Raw genomic sequence first — 18,711 nt, 5'->3', positions numbered from 1 at the left:
CAGGTAGGAAACCTCTGGTTTGAGGTTACTGAGTATTTCCTGATAAGTGCTTCTTCGTAAATAACATCTTCTACTACAGTATGACTTGATGCTGGTTTCACTTTGGAAAATAAAAAAAATCATATTTCAAAACAAAAGTAAGAGTTGTCAAGTGAGTGAACTGAACTGGGTGAGCCATATTCCTCTTTTCTTTCTAAATGATGAACTCAAAGCATATCCAAACTAACAGGTTCAGCTACGGTATTATACTGTAATGTGCTGCAGAGTAACAGGACACTGAGTCCTCCACATTCAGCTTTTAGTGTAGGGTTGACGTATCACATGTGGAGCAGAAAGAGACAAAAAAAGAGTCATCCTCTCCTGAGTACGTTTTTACCGTGTTTCCTGACATAAAGGGAGATGCCCTGCATACTTGGAATAAACCCATATGTATGAAAAGCAAAGAAAAATGATGGAATGAATGAGGTTCACAGCTGGTTTTTCTGGTGCAAATATCTATACGTTTTTAGGTTTGAGCATGGAAGAGACTCTGGCAGAGGATGCTTACAGACAGATTAACAAGTAATAAAAAGGATAAAGGAGGATAAAACACTTGCACGGTTTATTGTCAGTACAGAAACACCTTTAACGGAGAGTAAGCGATCTCTTGAGTCATGTTTTGATGCTAAAAATGCATGAATTAAAAAAAAAATCATATCTAGAGTGGAAAAAAATTAAGAGTAGAGTTCAGGTTTGTGTTTTTCTGAGGTATAATGACATTACATCTATCCCTACACTCTTACTACCACTGCTACTACTCTTCTAATACTCATTTAACCGCACTACCAGCAGGGGGCGCTGTCCGTCGACTCAACAAGGACGGAGACGCGTCGAAGAAGTCGCCATGTGCTCGCAAAGATCGTCTATTAAGATGGATGTACACAGCTGTCACCATGGAGACCATTGTGTCACAGACTTGAGGTGGTGGGGAAAAAAATAAAATAAAATACGGATTGAAATCTTACAATTCAGTCCTCAAGGGTTTATATTTATATATTTTGTGGGGGTTTAGAGTTAATACAAGTCGTTCAAATGATTCTGAAACGTAAGATATTTAAGCGTCGGTCGACGGTTTCTTCGTGGTCGAAATGTTTCTTCCTTTAAATGCAGAGTGAGACCTCCTGTTTTGTTTTCACTCCTCTTTGGTACAATGCTAACTCACTTAGCACGGCAGCTAGTGGAGAGAAAGGCAGAAGCTGTCAACTTATACAGTAAAGTAGAATATCTAACGTTAATTTTCTTTTAACCTATAAACCTACAAGACCCAGTTTGAGATTAAGCCCGCGTTTTGAAACGTAACTCGAGCTCACTTACGACCAGTTTTTACCTTGTGTTGTTTACTAGTTACTAGCAAAGGTGAGCTATGTTTACAGAGCTCAACAGCATCTTGAACAGCACTCCCGACAGCTTCACACAGGTGAGGATGTAACGTTGCTTTAAATGAACCCAGCACCGTGATACTGCTGATGCGTCCATACTTTGTCTGATGTGAAGTTTGTGAACCTACAGGGAGAATTCATCTTGGTCTCAGACAGACGGAGTGATGCCTCTTTCCTCATTCACCACTTCCTCTCTTTGTACCTGCGAGGTGAGTTTACATCCGTGTGTCATCACAGGTGTGTTGTAGTTTATGTAGTTGGGTCTGAACTACAGGTAATGTGTCTCTCTCTCTTCGACCTCAGCTCGCTGCAGAGTTTGGTTTCTGGGTCTGGTGCAGTCCTTCAACCACTACAGTGCTGTCAGCCAGAGACTGGTGAGACCCCCCCATATTTGCTGCCATCCTTGTGCTGTATTCTCATTTAACATTTACACTTTAAGGGTGTTTTAAAGCCTTTTTTTAACTGAGTGCTGACATTATGAATCTTTTTGTTATCGTTTTTAAACCGTTAAAGCTCCTCTACTTTTGTACTTGATTCTTATTTGTTTTCCTGTCACTTCTGTATTATAACATTGTTTTTGGGCTCAGATTTTGTCATTATTAGTTGGCTGCTACTAATTTTGTCTGCTTAGAAATTTAAGTATTTCCCAACATTGGATTCCAGTCAAACTCTGATGTGTCCACTTGGCTTCGTTAGGAGGCACGAATAATTACACTGAATCTGTGTGTATCTGTAACACCGGCCCCCCTCCTGGCACCTACGACCCCGTTTCTGAAAATATGTATTTGTGAAATGCTTATTAATCATTTAAAGGACCTGGGTTCGCTGGGTTCATTGAGGAGCTAAGAGGTAGCAGTGTTCGCCTTTCGCCTGGTCCCATCACAAGAGAATTCACATTGAACTGTGTTGTGTGTGTGTGTGTGTGTGTGTGTGTGTGTGTCCTCAGGGTGTAAGCCTTGCACAAGCAAAGGAAAAGGGGCAGCTGGTTTTCCTGGAGGGCCTGAAGGAGTCGTTGTCTGTTTTAATTCCTCAAGAAACAAACACAGGAAGTCAAGCCATGGACTTCCTCAGGTACAAACAAATAATCCCCTTTTATTACCTGTACAGACGAGAAGTCTATTCTCCATCTCCCTGGTGTCTCTGTGTTCAGGGATCCTGCTGTTGGCCTGAAGAGTCTGTACGAGTTTGTCCGGTCCAGTGTGAGCAGTTCCAGTGGCAGGGACGAGGGGGCGGATGGGGCGGAGGAGTGGGGACCCCCGGTGTTGCTGGTGGACGACCTCAGCGTGCTTCTGAGTCTGGGGGTGAGCGTTGGAGCTGTGTTGGACTTCAGCCACTACTGCAGAGCCACCGTCTGCTCCCAGCTACAGGTTAGATCACTGCTGTCAAAGCATGATTGTGTTTCTGCCTTTGGGAGTTTGAGCTGTAACTTAAATGGAGGAAAGCTTTATTTGAGACGTTTTATGGGACGCACTGACTTCCTGTACGGTATCTTCAACAGCTCCAATAAAAAAAATTAAAAAAACTCTCCGTCTTATCATTACTCTGTTTGTGACTGCAGGGTAATGTGGTGATGCTGGCACGCTGCGATGGGGAAGAAGAGGAGGACGACGAAGATGATGAGGGCTCAGAGAGACTTCTGAAGGGCCTGACCCACCAGTGTAGCCTCACTCTTCATGTACAGGGTCTCCCTACTGGCTACTGCAGGGACATTCACGGGCAGGTACGTGTGTTTGTCTCTATACAGTTCTTCTGATTCTGATGTGCGTATAGTCCAAGTATACTTTATTATTGTCTCAGTAAATCTTTTGGTTAACAGAATGGCAGAAAATTGCAGTTACAAAGTATTAAAAGAGCTTTATTTGTCCAACTAACTGTCGAAAAACTTCAGTTTGCTGTAATAAAATACAAAAAACTGCTAATATTCACGTTTGAAAAGCTGGACACTGATTTTTTTTTTTGCTTAAAGAATACTTAAATGATCAGTTACAGTTGCCGATTCATTTTTCTATCTATTGCCTCATTGATTAAGTGACTAGTCACTAGTGGGGGGATGGATTGTACCTTTTAAAAATATGAATATCTGGGTGAAATCAGTGCACACACAGTATAAATAACTGACACTAGATGATGATACACATGGCCTAAAGTCGGTCAGAGGGGTTACAAATATCTGCAGTTGAAGACGCTTAAAAAGATGTTAAATTCCTGCAATAAAGATGTTATTAAACCAGTAGTGTTCTTTATTTTCAGGTGGAAGTGTGTTGGAGGAGGAGACAAGGCGATGGGCAGCACGCACAGAAGAAAGTCTTTCAGTACAAGGTCCACGATAAAGGTGCCTCCTTCTTTGCTCGCGGGACATCCAGCGCCGTCCTCTAGTGCCACTTTTCAACCTCTCCGTTTGCCTTTTTTTTTGTCTCTTCTCTGGCACGTGACAAATGACTGTTATATTTCAAATACCATACAGATAATACAGATGTTAACAGTGGTTGGTAGACTTCACCAGCCAGAGCCAAGCTTTACGCTTTGGTGCTCGCTCGTGTCACCGACCCAGTCTGGGAAGAACACCGTGATCCTGCCAGCTGATAGTCTGGTTCCAGATCTCTGTGTTGCTGCTCACTACTCTGATTTCTTTCAGCTTTTCTATTAAGACCGTCTGATGGTCAGGCTGCTCTGCTGAAGGCGTGACTACAGACTCGTGTTATTATTTGGTCACTATGTGAGTTGTGTTTGTGTGTTGACAGCATGCTATAAATGCAGACCGTTTACATTTGTAATGGTTAGTGAACATTTTGTTGGACAGTGGATGGACTGATTATTTTGCTATATTCACAGAGCCTTCACTCTCTCAGTCTTGTCCTGCGTTAGAAAAGTATGCAGTTAAAACAACCACGGTGCTAATAGAACAATGGCCAAGCATCAGGGAGAAGAAAACACTGAATTTGTCCCCAAAAAAAAGCCTATTAAAGTATATGTGTGATTCTTAAAAAATAGATAAATAAAATAAAAATATACATAATAACTGACAGAATATTGTATACAAAGTTCCTAAAAGTATCAAGAAAACTGTCTTTAATACAATATTCACAGGAAATAATCTGCTGCTCTGTGTTCACTGTACAGTTCATCAGTTGTTCTGTACTGTTATTGTTCGCCATTATAATATATATAATATGAAATATTAAAGATATGTTGTTTAGTCAGGGGTCGGCTGTTGACTCTGATAAAAAAAAGGTTGAGAACCACTGCTGTAGACCAGTACATTGGTGACAGGGAGTGCTGGTATTTGGCCAAGAGAATAATAATAATAATGAGTAAAAATGGTGAAATGATGAATAAAGATGATTATTTCCATCCAGAGTCGCCTTCTTAATGCTGAATGGAGTTGTTGCTGTTGATGTTGGTTGAATAAAATAATAAAACAGTGGAGATAGTGTCATTAACCAGGATTAAATCATACGCTCCATATCAGAGGCAAACACCCTAATGGACTGTATGCATTCATTGTAATAAACTGAAAACATATTAATAGACTGCAGCAAAATATAATAGTACTTTATACATACAGCATACAAACATACATTAAAATTAAAATTAACCTATAACACAGTAGATTAAATACATTAAGTTTAACCTGAGATAAATCTGAATTTACATTAAAACCTGTGCTAAAATATTAAACATTTGCAGAGAAATTAAAAGAAAATTGATAAGAAAGGGAATTAATATCAGCATTTGATGAGGGAAATATTACTTTGAAATCATTGGAAAGAAATCATGAAAAGTACGTAATAGTTTACTTATTTATTTATCTATATGTAATATACGGAAAAAGCCCCTCTAAATAAATAAATATAATAAGAATAATAAGAATAACAGAGAGAATTTTGTTTATTTATTTAGTTTTTCATGCCAGTTTCACTCCAGTCCAGCTGGTGGTGGTAATGCACTTATAAACTGGAATAGTCCATAAACCTGTGGCAAGATATTTGTAGATTTATTTCAGATACTATTTTCTGTGACTTTAAGCTCCTCTTGCAGAATGTGCAGAGTGACATTTCAGTTGAGAAACAATTTTATTTAATTAATCTAATTTAATTAATCATTATAATTCATTATAAAAGTTTTACACCCTCAAATGTAAACGTGCAAAAGTGAAACCTCTTTTTTGTGTTGTATTTCCAGAAAGATATTATCTTTAATTAAATTTTAATCTGGTATATTTTTTAATTTCTTTTTATTTGTGTATTTATTTTCTGTATTTGTTTTTCAATGATTGTTATTAAAATGTTTCACCCTGTTGTTTCTGTCACTACTGCACATCGACTCTGTATTAAAAAATAATAAAGAATGAATGAACAGAAGAAGAGGAGGAGGAGGAGCAGCAGCAGCAGGAGGAGGAGGAGGAGGAGCAGGAGGAGCAGGAGGAGGAGCAGGAGGAGGAGCAGGAGCAGGAGGAGGAGGAGCAGGAGGAGGAGCAGGAGTAGGAGGAGGAGCTGGAGCAGGAGGAGGAGGAGCAGGGAGCAGGAGGAGGAGGAGGAGCAGGAGGAGGAGGAGCAGGAGGAGGAGCTGGAGCAGGAGGAGGAGGAGCAGGAGCAGCAGGAGGAGCAGGAGGGTAGGAGGAGGAGCAGGAGGAGGAGGAGGAGCAGCAGGAGGAGGAGGAGGAGGAGCAGCAGCAGCAGGAGGAGGAGGAGGAGGAGCTGGAGGAGCAGGAGGAGGAGGAGCAGGAGCAGCAGCAGAAGAGGAGGAGGAGGAGCAGGAGGAGGAGCAGGAGCAGGAGGAGGAGCAGCAGGAGGAGCAGGAGGAGCAGGAGGAGGAGGAGGAGCAGCAGGAGGAGGAGGAGGAGCAGCAGCAGAGAGGAGGAGGAGCAGGAGCAGGAGGAGGAGCAGGAGGAGGAGGAGCAGGAGGAGGAGGATTAGGAGGAGGAGCAGGAGTAGGAGAGAGGAGGAGGAGGAGGAGGAGGAGGAGGATGAGGAGGTAGGAGGAGGAGGAGCAGGAGGAGCAGGAGCAGCAGCAGGAGGAGCAGCAGCAGCAGGAGGAGCAGGAGGAGGAGCAGCAGCAGGAGGAGCAGGAGGAGCAGGAGGAGCTGTGGTTGTGTGTGTGAACACTAGGGGTCGCCCTCTCCCCGCGCTCCCCGCTGCAGGGTGAGAGGTCGGAGTGGAGAGGTCTCCCCGGGATTTTGACAACCAGCAGAGTTTGAAACGCTGCTCCTTGCATGTGAGCATACAACACCAAGGCCTCCAGCTCCCCTGAGAAAGGAGGAAAAAGGAGAAAAAGGAGTAACAGGAGTAACGCGGCTGTTGGACGTGTTTTGTTTGAATCTCTGAAGTTTATCCAGGTGAGTGCGAGAGCAGCGGAGCTAACAGCCCGTTAGCGTTAGCTCCGCGGCGGAAGGAGAAGCATGGTTGGGTTGTGTGAGGACTTAATGTCACTGCCACTGAGCCTGGGTTGTGCTTATATGTCTCTGTCGCCGCTGTATCCGGTTCGTTTTAAAATAAAACAAACCCTCTCTGAAGCATTTAAACCAACGTCTGTAGCCAAGACAACCTCAACACCGTCCCCGTGCTAAGCTGCTAGCTTCAGCGTTCATTGGGTGTTTTGGTTTCGCTGTTGTTTCCAAATCTGGTCTCATAAAGTTAAAGTTAGCTCCCCGGCGACACACATGACTCTGTTTTTGTTTACCTTTTTAGTTTTCTTGTTGGTTTGTGAAATTGGATAATTGATTTTGGGGTTAGCTAGCTGACGTAGCTTGCTAGTTATGTTAGCCCCCCTTTTTTTTTTTTTTTTTTTTTTTTTTTGCTATCACAAGTTTGTCTGCAGGTACACACAGAGGTAATAGGTAATTGATTGCATGTGTGAGCTCAGTGTTTTCTACACTTTCTCATGCAGTTTTATACTCGGAGGCAGTGAGCTGTGTTTCTCTTGGAGCTGTCACAGGTCGCTTCTGTCTGCTGATGGGTTATTCTTCGGATCTTGTGTAAATCTCTCTGTCCTGACAGTTTCTCCATGATAACAACTAATTCATCTTTATTTATTTGAGGACCATCCCAGAGCATTGTTGGATCACCCCTGGGCACCACCACCCTCACCCCCCCTACTGAGCTCCCTGGCAGGTGATGTTGCGACAGGGTTGCATCAGTCCCTTCATCCCTGTGTGTGTGTGTGTGTGTGTGTGTGTGTGTGTGTGTGTGTGTGTGTGTTCATTATCTTGTGATAGCTGTTTCACCATTTGAGCTGGTGTAACGTGGTGTAGATTGTAAAGGCAGTGGAGGTACTGCACTGCACTTCTAAATCCCCTCTGATGCACGTCGTTCAGTCGTGTTCTGCCAGCTGATTGTTTTTCCTACATGACGGTGAAGGCGTGACAAAGTTGTCCAGCTTTCAAGTGAAGGAGTAAGCGACTCAAAATGCTTTATCTCATGTAGTTGTGTCACCTGTCCGTGGGCCCGTATGGAGTGCAGTATGTCTGTTCTGTGGCTAATGGTTGGTTTTATAATGATCCTTACTCCCTGAAGTCCAGCAGCAGAAGTTAATGACAATGTGCAAACACTACTGGCCCATTTTGGGGGAACTAAATATGCAAGCGTTAAAAAATAAATACATCTCTAGACCACTTGTAATGCTTAAATATTCTGTTATTGGTATGTGCATGATGGCCAGCAAATGTAATATATACAGTTTTTTTTTTTACTTTGCTCTCATTTTCTTCTTCCTCTAAAGAATTTGTCAGAAATTAAGCAATCCTCGCGCGGAAACGGACTGTTGCACATAATTCGTTATTACAGTACGGTTACTGATTGACAGGACGTTTCCCTCTTTTGTCAACAGCTCCGGTTGTAAAAGGCGGTGTTGCAGTAATCTGCTCATCCCCATCGAGCTCGTCTCTGCATTTACAACCGGACTAATGGGACTCACAGATCAGAGGAGCATGCTGCCACGTTATGAAACTATGGGGTTAAACGTTGATGCAGTTATATTGCGGGAAAATGGACACAGCCTGAAGTTCTCTGGAATGTTTGTGGATATTGGTAATTAAATTAAAATTATTTTCATAAGGCATGGTACAGAAAGTTGCTGGTTATGCCACTGGAATCTATTAACCCGGGAGATGCCTTCAAACTGGGCATTTTAGGGAGTATTGAAAAGAGGTAAGCTGGTATTTTTGCCTTTTTCCAAATCTCCCACTCCAGTGTCGTGTATTTATAAGTGTACGGTCTTAGTTTTGAAATAGCTTTGATACAGTTCTTCCTTTTAAAAAAATGCTTACAGTTATATTGTTGGCATGTGGCATAATAAATCTGCCTTAATCTGAAAGCCTCCCAATTAAGCTGCAGAGACCCATTATGATCTCCCTAACTGAATTTGCACTTGCAATGTCTGCAACTGTGTATTTGTTTGCAAGCAAATGTGATGTCTTTTCACGTGGGAGGCGTATAGACTGGTCTTTGTTAGTCTATTAGTTGCCTGGCATGTATGTGCAGGGTTTTATTTTTTTAAGATACCTTTTCCCATGCTGTTGTCATGAGGACTTATTTGCAGTTTGTTGGGTTCAAGCAGAAATGTTATTTTTATTCTCTCATCCGTAGTAGCTGGTAAATCCCAACAAATACCGTCCGGCCCGACAGAATGGGATTTTTCTAAACAATTGCTGGTCACCCGCCAAAGTGGCTGCTGGGAGCACAAACCGGCCCGCCTGAAACAACAGTTTACCTGCACTCGGCCTGTTGATTTCCCATCCTGGTTGTTTTAGTTTTAAAGCCTCCTTTCAGACTTGTCATGCTTTTGAGATATTACTGTCTCTGCGGGCATGCTGCAACATGTGTATATATAATGCTCGAGACTGCCTAGAGCTGTGAACAGAGGAGGAGGGTAGCAGTGGGGGGTGGCCATAGGCCCTGAGCCCTGCTCGTTGAGTTTCCGATCGGCTCAATCCCGGATTAGTTCACTGACGGAGATGCTGCTGAGCCTTTGCCAAATCAGGTCTCGCTGCTGCACCCACGTAACACCGCAGCACGCAGTGAAGTGGACAGACAACTGAGAGATGGAGGCGTTCATTGAAAGTGTTCCCTCGCAAGACAGTAAGAAGGACCACGACCTGGCCGAGAGTCGACTTTCCTCCAGAAACACAGAGCAGAGAGGCTTTACTTCAAAGCCCGTTTTGACCTTTGCAGAACCCATTGTGCAAGCGTGCCAGGACGTTGCTGTTTTTACTGTATAGGGTATTTATAACAGCAGATCAAGAGACTCCCGAGGTGAATTCCTCCCTGGGAATGTTTCCGTTGCTCCCGGGGGGACGAGCCAAGCAGTCACACACTCTGCCTGAATCCAGAGGGGAGCAGTATGTTAACCACAAGGCACCGCTTAAGCTTAAAAAACCCACTGCTGCTGCTTTCAGGGGACATAAGCAGCCACGAGCCAGAGAGATAACCTGGTCTCCCATTAGCAGGTACGGTCTCTGAACAGCTCCAGACTAGTATGATGGATACAGCGTGGTAACGGCTGCTGTTGTGTGTTGGTGTTGGTTAACAAATAATACGGTGAGAAGCTGAGTTAAGAGAGGGATGGTGAGGTGATAATGGTCAGTCCAGCTGCAGTGAGTGTGCGCCAGGATAGCCAGTCAAACATTGTAATAGAGCAGTGTGTAAGTTCAAACACTGATTGGCAGCTGAGTAAACAGCGAGACAAGAGCTGAGATTGGGCACGAAAGTCAACAGGAGATTGAGTTGATACGGGAAACTGAATGGACTGATCTTGTTTTAAGTTGCTGAAGCACCAATAAGGCAAAGATTTCACCTTTTTTTAGGACCACAATACTGTAGTACTATAGTTTTTGAGTATGCATGGGCAATAATTCAATATTAGCACATTTCTAACGTTCAGTGGAATCATATTGTAATGGGTTATTATTTTACAAACTTCATGTAAGTACTTGTTTTGGTGAACTATTTGTACGTGGGGAGGTGAGCCCTGGCATTAAAATGACTGAATCCCTGCAAAATAAAAGGCCAGTAAAAGACGCATATTGACTATGTGTATTTTCCGTGTGGAAGTTGCTAGCTCGGAAGTTGTTGTTGTTGTTGTTGTTTCAGGTAGTGACGGGGACTTTGAAAGTCGACCAATGGCAGGCTTATACCCGCTGCCTACTTCCTGTGAGTCACACTGGCCTTTTAAAAATAGTGAAAAAGCCCATCACTGTTTCCCAGAACCTAAGGTGACATCTTCAAATAGCTTTTTCCAACCAACAGCCCAAAAACCTGAGCGTTTACGGTACTACCGCAAAAGAAAACCGGCAAATGTTCATATTTGAGTTGCTGGAAGTAGTGGATGAATTCACAACTAACTAATTATTAACTAATTGTTTTCTCAATTAGTCAATCGTTTATATTTGGAAAAAGTCAGAAAATTGTTAGAAGTGGCCACTAAACCCCAAAGATAATAAGTTTACAGTGATCTTAAACTAAGGAAAGCATCACAGTCTCACACTGAAGAAGCTGTTTTCAGTCCTAAACAAAATCCACGTCTTCAACGTTGTTTCAGGGCTTCCTACTGTAAAATAAATATACTTAAATCATCTGGTTTCTGGAGTTCTTAGCTCTGTAAATATTAACACTGCAACTGACAGTTTACTCATGTTAGAAGATTGTGAAAAATGCTAAATATATTATAAATATAATTTGCAATGATATAATAAAAGTAGAATTAAGTAAATTCTCATATTTAGAAGTGTAGACTAGTAAATGTGAATATTGTTTCCCAATAAATGATCAAAACTTTGAATCTATGAATGCAATACTTGTTTCAGAACTAGAAAATACTTAAAGTGCCTCCATTAAATTCAACTTTTTTCCAACTTTGCTCAGTTCATCGCTGTGTGCTTTCCTACCTGAATGGAAGTAGAAGTTACCCGTTGTCCACTAACAAAAGGCTGTTATCAGGGAATCTGGTGGTTGTTTTTCAGGAGTGATGGATGATTTGTTTGCGTCAGTGTAGCTGCTCAGCCGGAGTTGCACGTTTCATGGATGGGAATGTATCCACACCTTTTTTTTTTTTTTTTTTGCTGTTGAATGGGCTGTGTGTTTAAGTTCTGTGTAGCATGTGAGCCCCTCTAAGTGCTGGTCTGAAGGGAAAAACACACCATGCTTGTAGTCAGCAGCACGTGTAGTGCCACATGGAGAATATAACTAATTAGGTGTTCAGGACAGAGCTTCCCTTTGTGTGTGTGTATGTATGTATATCAGTGTTGACTGTGTGTCTGTAGATATGTACCTCAGGATTTTCCCAACCAGTCTCAAGATGATATTTATACAACATACCCCGAGGCCACAGTTTTGTTTTCACATATTTTGTCAAGTTGAGCAGGAGTTTATTCCATTTAATCAAAACCTCAAAGTTAGAACTCTACATGTAGATGTGGAGGTGAATCTATGTGTATACGCTGTGGTAGCTTCTACAATGTGAAAGACAGAGCAGAAACTGAGTTTTTTTTTTTTTAAATGATCTGTTTTAACTACTGTGTCGTTGGCTCCACCAGGTCCCTGGATGCCCCGCGGCGCACCGTCCTCGGCCGCGCAGTGCTTTCTAATGGCCGGGAGTTGACCCCACCCACCAGGATGACGCTGCGCGAGCAGCTGAGAGAGAAGATTTCGGCGGCTTTCTACCGCCACGGACTGCTGTGTGCCTCCTACCCAGTACCCATCATCCTCTTCACCTCCGCCAGCATCCTCACCTGCTGGTAGGTGTTCTGTCTGGGGTTTATTGTGTTTATTTTCTTTGTATATATAGAGCATCAGTAGAAAAACAGGTGGGGATCCGACCATTTCTGTAATTTTTCTGAAACCGATCATCTGAAATGGGTTTTTCACCCTGTGATTGGCCAACTGTGTGGAGATGAGAACCATGATTGTGTAAGATTTTAAATAAAAGCAGGAAATACAGGTGCAGTGTAAATCCCACGTTTGTTGAGGTTGTCTATCAGTCACATACTCATTCTCTCCTGTCAGGGTTTTCTGTGATAGTTTTGAGCTCCTCATCATTCTTGGCTGCTTGATAGATGATTCAGTTCCCCGGTTAGTTTCTGAGAACCTCCAGTAAAAGATGTTACATGAGATGTGTCCCCATGTGTGCTCACAAGTCATAGATACTGAAGGATAAAAGATCAAATGGGGGAAAAAATCAGTCAGGTCATCATATTAGTAATTGAGTAATCTGTTGTACCTATCTTTACTTTTTACCAGTGTGGCCATTTGGAACAGCTATTCCACCTTTTTAAATGTGTTACAGCTATGCCTGAAAGCTGCCTACAGCTTCAAAAAACTGTTGGAGCCATTTTTCAAGCCTAGATTTGGCAAGTATTTTATACTCAAAAGATATATTTTGTTTCTGGGACTGACAGCAGGGCTTGTGTTGGGATGGATGTATGACTCCAGACCTCTTAGTGCCTTTTACTGCAGGGTCCATTAAAGCAAGAGGGTAAAAGCAATCTTTTCAGCCGTCACAGACAGACTGAATGGTAGAAAAGGTTACTGGACAGAGGAGACGAGTAACTGGCTCTGCTCATCTGCACTGGCCATCTGCACGCACATAACAGCCCCCCTACCGACACCAAGACACAAACAAACACTTAACACACGCACATATCTACTCTTGCTAAATCTCTGGCCAAAAGAGAGGACATAGGTCAGAGAGCTGGCCGGGCTTCATCAGTAAAAGACCTTGTAAAACAATCTCAGCAATCGGAAACACACACACACATACGCAAGCACACGCACCTGCTGCGTGCTGTCTTTGCAGCACTTTGCAGCAGGGGTGCCGACCAAATGGACGACTGACCACCACCCGGGGCAAAGTGAAAGAAAAGAGCTTGACGACGGGGATGTTAAAGGCAGGACTAGAGCAGAGGGCTGTGAGAAAATGGCCCTGTGAGAATGGGAAGCCTGTCCCTCCATCTGCCTGTCAGGAGGGGGGCCGGCTCCGCACAAAAGAGGCCTTTGTGGAGGTACAGTGACCTCGGAGAGCGGGGGGAGGCAAAGAGGTGAGAGAGGGAGAAAAACAGAGAGTGAAGAGAGGTTTCTGTCCAACTGATCCAAGCACATTTCTAGAAGGAAAGTAATAGTTGTACTAACCAGTAGTAGTACAAAATGATAATACACTGTCCACGTGGAAGCTGATAATGGTATTGATCAATACCAGTGACTGTCACTCTACTTTATGACCTGCTCCTCAGTTTCATGACCTTTCTTCCAGATACTCACCATTAGTTAACAGAGAAATACTAATACTTGATTATAAACATTACAGCTTGTAATTGCTTTTAAACTTTCATTAACAAAATAACTCTTTGAGCTCTTTAACTTTTGGAGCTCAGAGGCTTGTAATGTCATCATACAGTGACACACACATATATATAGTGTATTCAGAGCGCGCTCAGCCTACCCTCAGAATAATTCACTGTCTCATTGCAGAATACACAAAGCCCTTTTGTCATGTGTGCCACTATGCCACTGTCCACTCACTTGGTGTTTTAGGTTATTTTATTAAGTCCTAAAGATTTTTCTCCGGCAGAGAAAAAGTAATTATTTTAGAGTTAGATTAAGGGACAGGAAAACCATCAACAAAACCATCAACACAGTGTATTTTCACCTTAATGTTAACAAGAGCAAACAGGCAGTAATTATCTGGTTTATCAGTGAAGCGTATCAGCAACTCCACTGCAGACTGGACTCTTCGCTAACAGTGTGACATCTGTTTTATATGACTGGGTCCAACACGGGTCAGTTGAGTAGACTTGCGCCATATGTGCAACTCCTGTATGAATGTGTATTACTCAGCTGCAACCATCCTCTTTTTGGATGTGTTATTATATTTACAAAGTTTTGAAGGCATACTTTGATAGTGAAAGACTTCTGTTTTCACCATTACAAAAGTATACTCTGTTGCTCCATGTTTATAAAAAAGGAAAGTTGCTAATAGAGATTCAGGCTTGTAGCTTGGTGGAGGAAGTATTTACTATGCACTTTACTTAGGTAAAAGTGCAAATAACACACTGGAAAAGGTGTGTGTTTTAAGTAAACATCCTGCGTAGAATAAACTCAAGTAAAAGTATAATCAGTAAAATGTAGTATTAAAAGTATTCAAAGCAGAAAGATTCACACTGTGACTGTTTATACTATTATATCATTGTATATTTATTACTCATGCATTAATGTAAAAGTATCATTTTACTGTTGGTGGAGCTCAGTTTGAACTATTTTGTAGGACTGCACCTAATTAGTAATTTGAATTAATCTGTTCTCCATGAATTGATTGATTGTTTGGTTTGTAAAAACTGACATCAAAAATAGTTTCAAATTGATTAATTGACTGTACTTCAATAAACTGTACAGTTTCAGTCACATTTTAAAAACTCTATGTTTTGTGTGTAAAGGTCATTATTTGTAAATTAACTAGTAACCCACTAAACTTAACCTGTCTGATAAATGTAGTCAAGTACCTCTGATTTGTACTTAAGTACAGTTGATTAAATTTGTCACATTTTACTACTGGCCTTGATTTTTCTCTGATCCCAGATTTAATCTTAGATGAAGTCAGTGAACTGTTAACTTTTGCTCTTGCTGTGACTTGTCTTGGTCTTGAAAGACCTGCGGCCAGTTTTTTTTTTGAGCCGACCGCCTACTGTACAAGCTGAGAATGCCATGTCAGTCAGACACACAGGCTTAGAAATGCTTCAGTGCTGAGAGTTTTCTCTCCCACGATTGTGGTTTTAGAAGGACTGGAATTAGCTGCGTTTTTGTTAATACCTTCTACGCCGGTGTACGTGATTGTTAAGCAGAAGGAAAGAACACCGGTACTCCTGTACACAGGAACAATACCTTTTCTCAATCAGAAGAACTCTGTGCCTTAATCTTTTTAAGCTATGTGTCAGGGTTGCTCAACACGATTTGAAAATGAACTTGCTAGCTCACACACACACACACACACACACACACACACACACACACACACACACACACAGGACAAGCAGTAGGTGATGTTTCGTGCTCAAAGGGAATGTGATTCCTAAGGACCCACCCATTCCCAGGAGAAAGAGTGAGCGGGTCCCTCCAGGTAGCAAACGCCTGAGGCCCTGGTTTCATGTTCCCTAACGTACATCGCACCGTCACACACCTATAAACAGAAGCTTTAACATAACTGCACCATCAGTCGTATTATTCATACCTGTCCTCCTCCTCCTTTCTACTATATTTATATATGATCTAGTGACGTATCAGCTGCTTATATTCTGTATTATATGTCGTATAAAGATTGTGTTTCACATCTGTTATGTACCCCGTGACCCCCAACTCCCTCCCTCCCTCCTTCTTTCTCTCCCAGCTATCCGTTATTGAGGCTTCCCCTGCCTGGGACGGGTCCTGTGGAGTTCACCACAGGGGTGCGAGACTACAGCGTCCCTTCCCATGAGCCCCAGGGAGACCTCGGAGAACGGCCCGACTGGGTAGGAGAAGAGAAAGCGCACACATTTATATACATCCCAGAATATTAATTCTGACTGTCACTTTTGTCCTTATTCCTTCTAAATGCATGAATTCCTTAACCTTGAATCCTAATCCTCGTCCAAAACTAAGACTTATTATAATCTGAAAACTGAATCCTAACCCTGAACTGACACACCTTAACAAAATTGTCCTCAGTGTGAAAGTAGATCTCAGACCAAGATCTAGTCACGCAGGTTTCACAGCACAGTTGGAGGCTCATAAATAATGAAAGCAGAACACAAAGCAATGGCTCACTTACTTGTCAGCAGTAGTTTTAATTTACTTTAAGACTTTGAGACAGGACAGAGGGGACAAATTACAGAATTTACAGAAGACATTCACATCTCATCAAACCGTGGTAGGCTAGCTGCTAATGTGGCTGCTTCAGTAGACACACGTTTCATGTCGTGTCTGAATGTGTCACCTACATGTTTGTGCATCCCTTTGCATGTGTGTGTGTGCGTGCGCTGTAGTACCGGGGTCCTCCAGTTGCCTACATCCAGCAGGTGTTGGTGAAGGCGGCGGTGTCTCCGTGGGACAGCAGCCTGGTGACGGTGGACGTGTTTCGGTCGCCGCTGAGTCGAGCTTTTAGCCTGCTGGAGGAGATCCGTAACCACGTCCACTCCGACAGGTAAACACTAACACGTACACAGGGTCAGATGACGAACCCGTAGAAGAATATCTGGCTCTATCAGCGTGTATACAGTTCTGCATTTCCCAGATGTAGATAAAACTACGGCTGCAACTCTTTTTTCTTTTTTTTTTTGTAAAAAAAAAGGATTAACCGATTAAGAATATTCATGTCAAATTGTCAGCACAGAAGTTGAAGTCTTAAAATTGCTTTTTTTGTCCTTAACCTGAAGATATTCAATCTATAATATTTCAAATGGCTAAAACAGAATGTTTGGGATTTTTTGTGAAAAATTAAACGGTTAATTCATTATGAAAACAGCTGAAGATTAATTTTGTAATAGATTAGAATAAACTTTTAGCGGAGGAAAAGAAAAGTTGAATATTTAAAGTCTGTCACCCCCGCACACCTGCTCTTTAAGATACGTCGGTGTTTGTCCCCCTGCACATGTTCAAAGTCAAGCCATAAATCTTAAACTGTTTTGCCTTTGGTGTGAGAGAAAGAAAAACATCTCAAACCTTCACAAAAACAGAAGAAAAAAAAAAAAAAAAGCTGAGCCATTGATCTGTTGTGAAAGTTAGGCACATGCTGTGTTCCAGACCTCTGTTTGTTGGACAGCTGTACTCTACCAACTGATATGAAGGCTGATTCGTAGGACAGTTTGTGGCTTTGCTTGGAAGTTGTACAGAGCAGTTTATCCGCATGACGTCTGTTCAAACATAAAACATTTTCCCAAGAGTGGAATGAATGACATACTTCCCTTGTCCTATTGTTGTTCAATTATATTGTTAAATTGATAGATAACTAATAGATTGTTATCTTCTGCTCAACTAGTAAACACCTGAGGAGCTTTTTAGTATTTGTGAGCTTGAGTCCATCAACTCCTCCTCCTCTGTCTTCTCCTTCTCCGTCTCCTGTCAGCTCCGGGATTCGCAGTCTGGAGACGCTGTGTCTCCAGGTGACGGGCCTGTTTCCAGGGTTGCGGCGGATGCAGTCGGTGCTGCCAGAGCACGGCTGCCTGCTCGTTTCTCCCGGCAACTACTGGCAGAACCAGCGGGAGCTGTTCGACTCGGACCCCGATCTCCTCAAGACCATCCAGAAACATGAACCAAAAGGCCTGCACACCTCGGCTACGCTGCGAGGTAGGGACTCGGAGGACTCGGATGGAGGGGTGGATGGTTAATAGATGGCTTGTACACATGCTCATGGAAAAGTTTCTTCCCCCCTTTTTTTATCTTTAGGGTTATTCAATCAAAGCGAGAAAATTGGAGTGAGATGTGACTTGTACTTACAGACACTGAGTTGTTCAGAGCTGAAAGAACATGATGTGATTTTAAGGCTGAGTTCACATGTCTTTGTGACCTGTCAAATGCTCCTGTACAGTGTTTCTAACAGACTCTTGCGTTGACCTATGACGGGCATTGAGCCTGATGTGGAAAATATCTGCAAAAATATCTCAACTCAATCCATCAAAAATGATGAACCAGGCTTCTAGTAATATGAAACCTAATATTATAGTAATTGTTTTCATTGGTATTTGACTGCCTCCACCATCAGTTCATTTCTAAGAACGCCTTTGATTTCTGAGGATTTATGACTAACTTTCTCCGAGTCCAGTGTGCTCTTCCTGTTTTGTGCCATTAAGTGTATCCTCGATGACTCACCAAGGGAAATGTATTTTACACTCCCGTAGAGGCTGTCAGTCTCAGAGGTGATAGCCTATTCGAGTGTATGCTGAGCACTGTTGACACAAAGGCTACAAACAAGCGAGTTGTGTGTAGTAATTATTATGGTGTCACCACATCACGATGATGGTTGGTGTAGTTGTTTAAACTGTATCACCAAAGTGCAAAATGAAGGAGTGGCGTTTATTCAGAGGCTCTCATACTTTGACTGCTTTGTTGCGAGGAGTCCGCAATCACTCAACAGGAGTAACTGTAGGGAAGTAGTGAGCAGGGGATTAGTGGTATCAGAAAACTAAGCAGCTTTCGTATTGACAGAGAACAAGCAGTTTCATTCCTTGGGAACTTATTGAATTCTCTCTAAAACTTTACCCACTGACATAGTGAACCAAATCACCCTGCCAAAGCCAGCTCAGCATTCTGCATCACCTCCCAGCTCAGTGATTTAGAGG

The 18,711-nt window shown here is 42.4% G+C and overlaps 2 protein-coding genes across 6 annotated transcripts in view; both read left to right on the top strand.

Moving 5' to 3' along the window:
* The first annotated feature begins 1,163 nt into the window (after positions 1-1,163).
* elp6 (elongator acetyltransferase complex subunit 6) lies at positions 1,164-4,769 on the top strand. Its single transcript, XM_051407384.1, has 7 exons — positions 1,164-1,456; positions 1,549-1,627; positions 1,722-1,792; positions 2,365-2,489; positions 2,569-2,785; positions 2,977-3,138; positions 3,669-4,769. The coding sequence occupies exons 1-7, from the start codon at positions 1,403-1,405 to the stop codon at positions 3,792-3,794; spliced, it is 834 nt and encodes a 277-aa protein (XP_051263344.1). The 5' UTR covers positions 1,164-1,402; the 3' UTR covers positions 3,795-4,769.
* Positions 4,770-6,499: 1,730 nt separating this feature from the next.
* The window catches only part of scap (SREBF chaperone), a 33,572-nt gene continuing 21,360 nt past the window's right edge, over positions 6,500-18,711 (top strand). Inside the window, exons 1-5 of one of the 5 annotated variants that reach the window (XM_051407839.1) lie at positions 6,500-6,753; positions 11,947-12,147; positions 15,786-15,906; positions 16,420-16,577; positions 17,499-17,719. In XM_051407839.1, coding sequence (XP_051263799.1) covers positions 12,026-12,147; positions 15,786-15,906; positions 16,420-16,577; positions 17,499-17,719 — 622 coding nt within the window. In that variant the 5' untranslated portion in view covers positions 6,500-6,753; positions 11,947-12,025. The other 4 variants (XM_051407841.1, XM_051407840.1, XM_051407838.1 and 1 more) reach the window with 4 other exon arrangements.

Source organism: Dicentrarchus labrax, unplaced genomic scaffold (genome assembly GCF_905237075.1).
Source record: "Dicentrarchus labrax unplaced genomic scaffold, dlabrax2021, whole genome shotgun sequence".
In the NCBI taxonomy this organism is placed as follows: domain Eukaryota; kingdom Metazoa; phylum Chordata; class Actinopteri; family Moronidae; genus Dicentrarchus; species Dicentrarchus labrax.
This window is presented reverse-complemented; position numbering and strand designations above follow the sequence as displayed.

What these genes read in the sequence shown, in the direction of transcription:
- elp6 (XM_051407384.1), top strand. Translation starts at nt 1,403, where the DNA reads ATGTTTACAGAGCTCAACAGCATCTTGAACAGCACTCCCGACAGCTTC. An exon ending in CCTCTCTTTGTACCTGCGAG is followed by an intron (nt 1,628 to 1,721) that starts GTGAGTTTACAT and finishes CTTCGACCTCAG; the next exon opens with CTCGCTGCAGAGTTTGGTTT. An exon ending in CAAGCCATGGACTTCCTCAG is followed by an intron (nt 2,490 to 2,568) that starts GTACAAACAAAT and finishes CTCTGTGTTCAG; the next exon opens with GGATCCTGCTGTTGGCCTGA.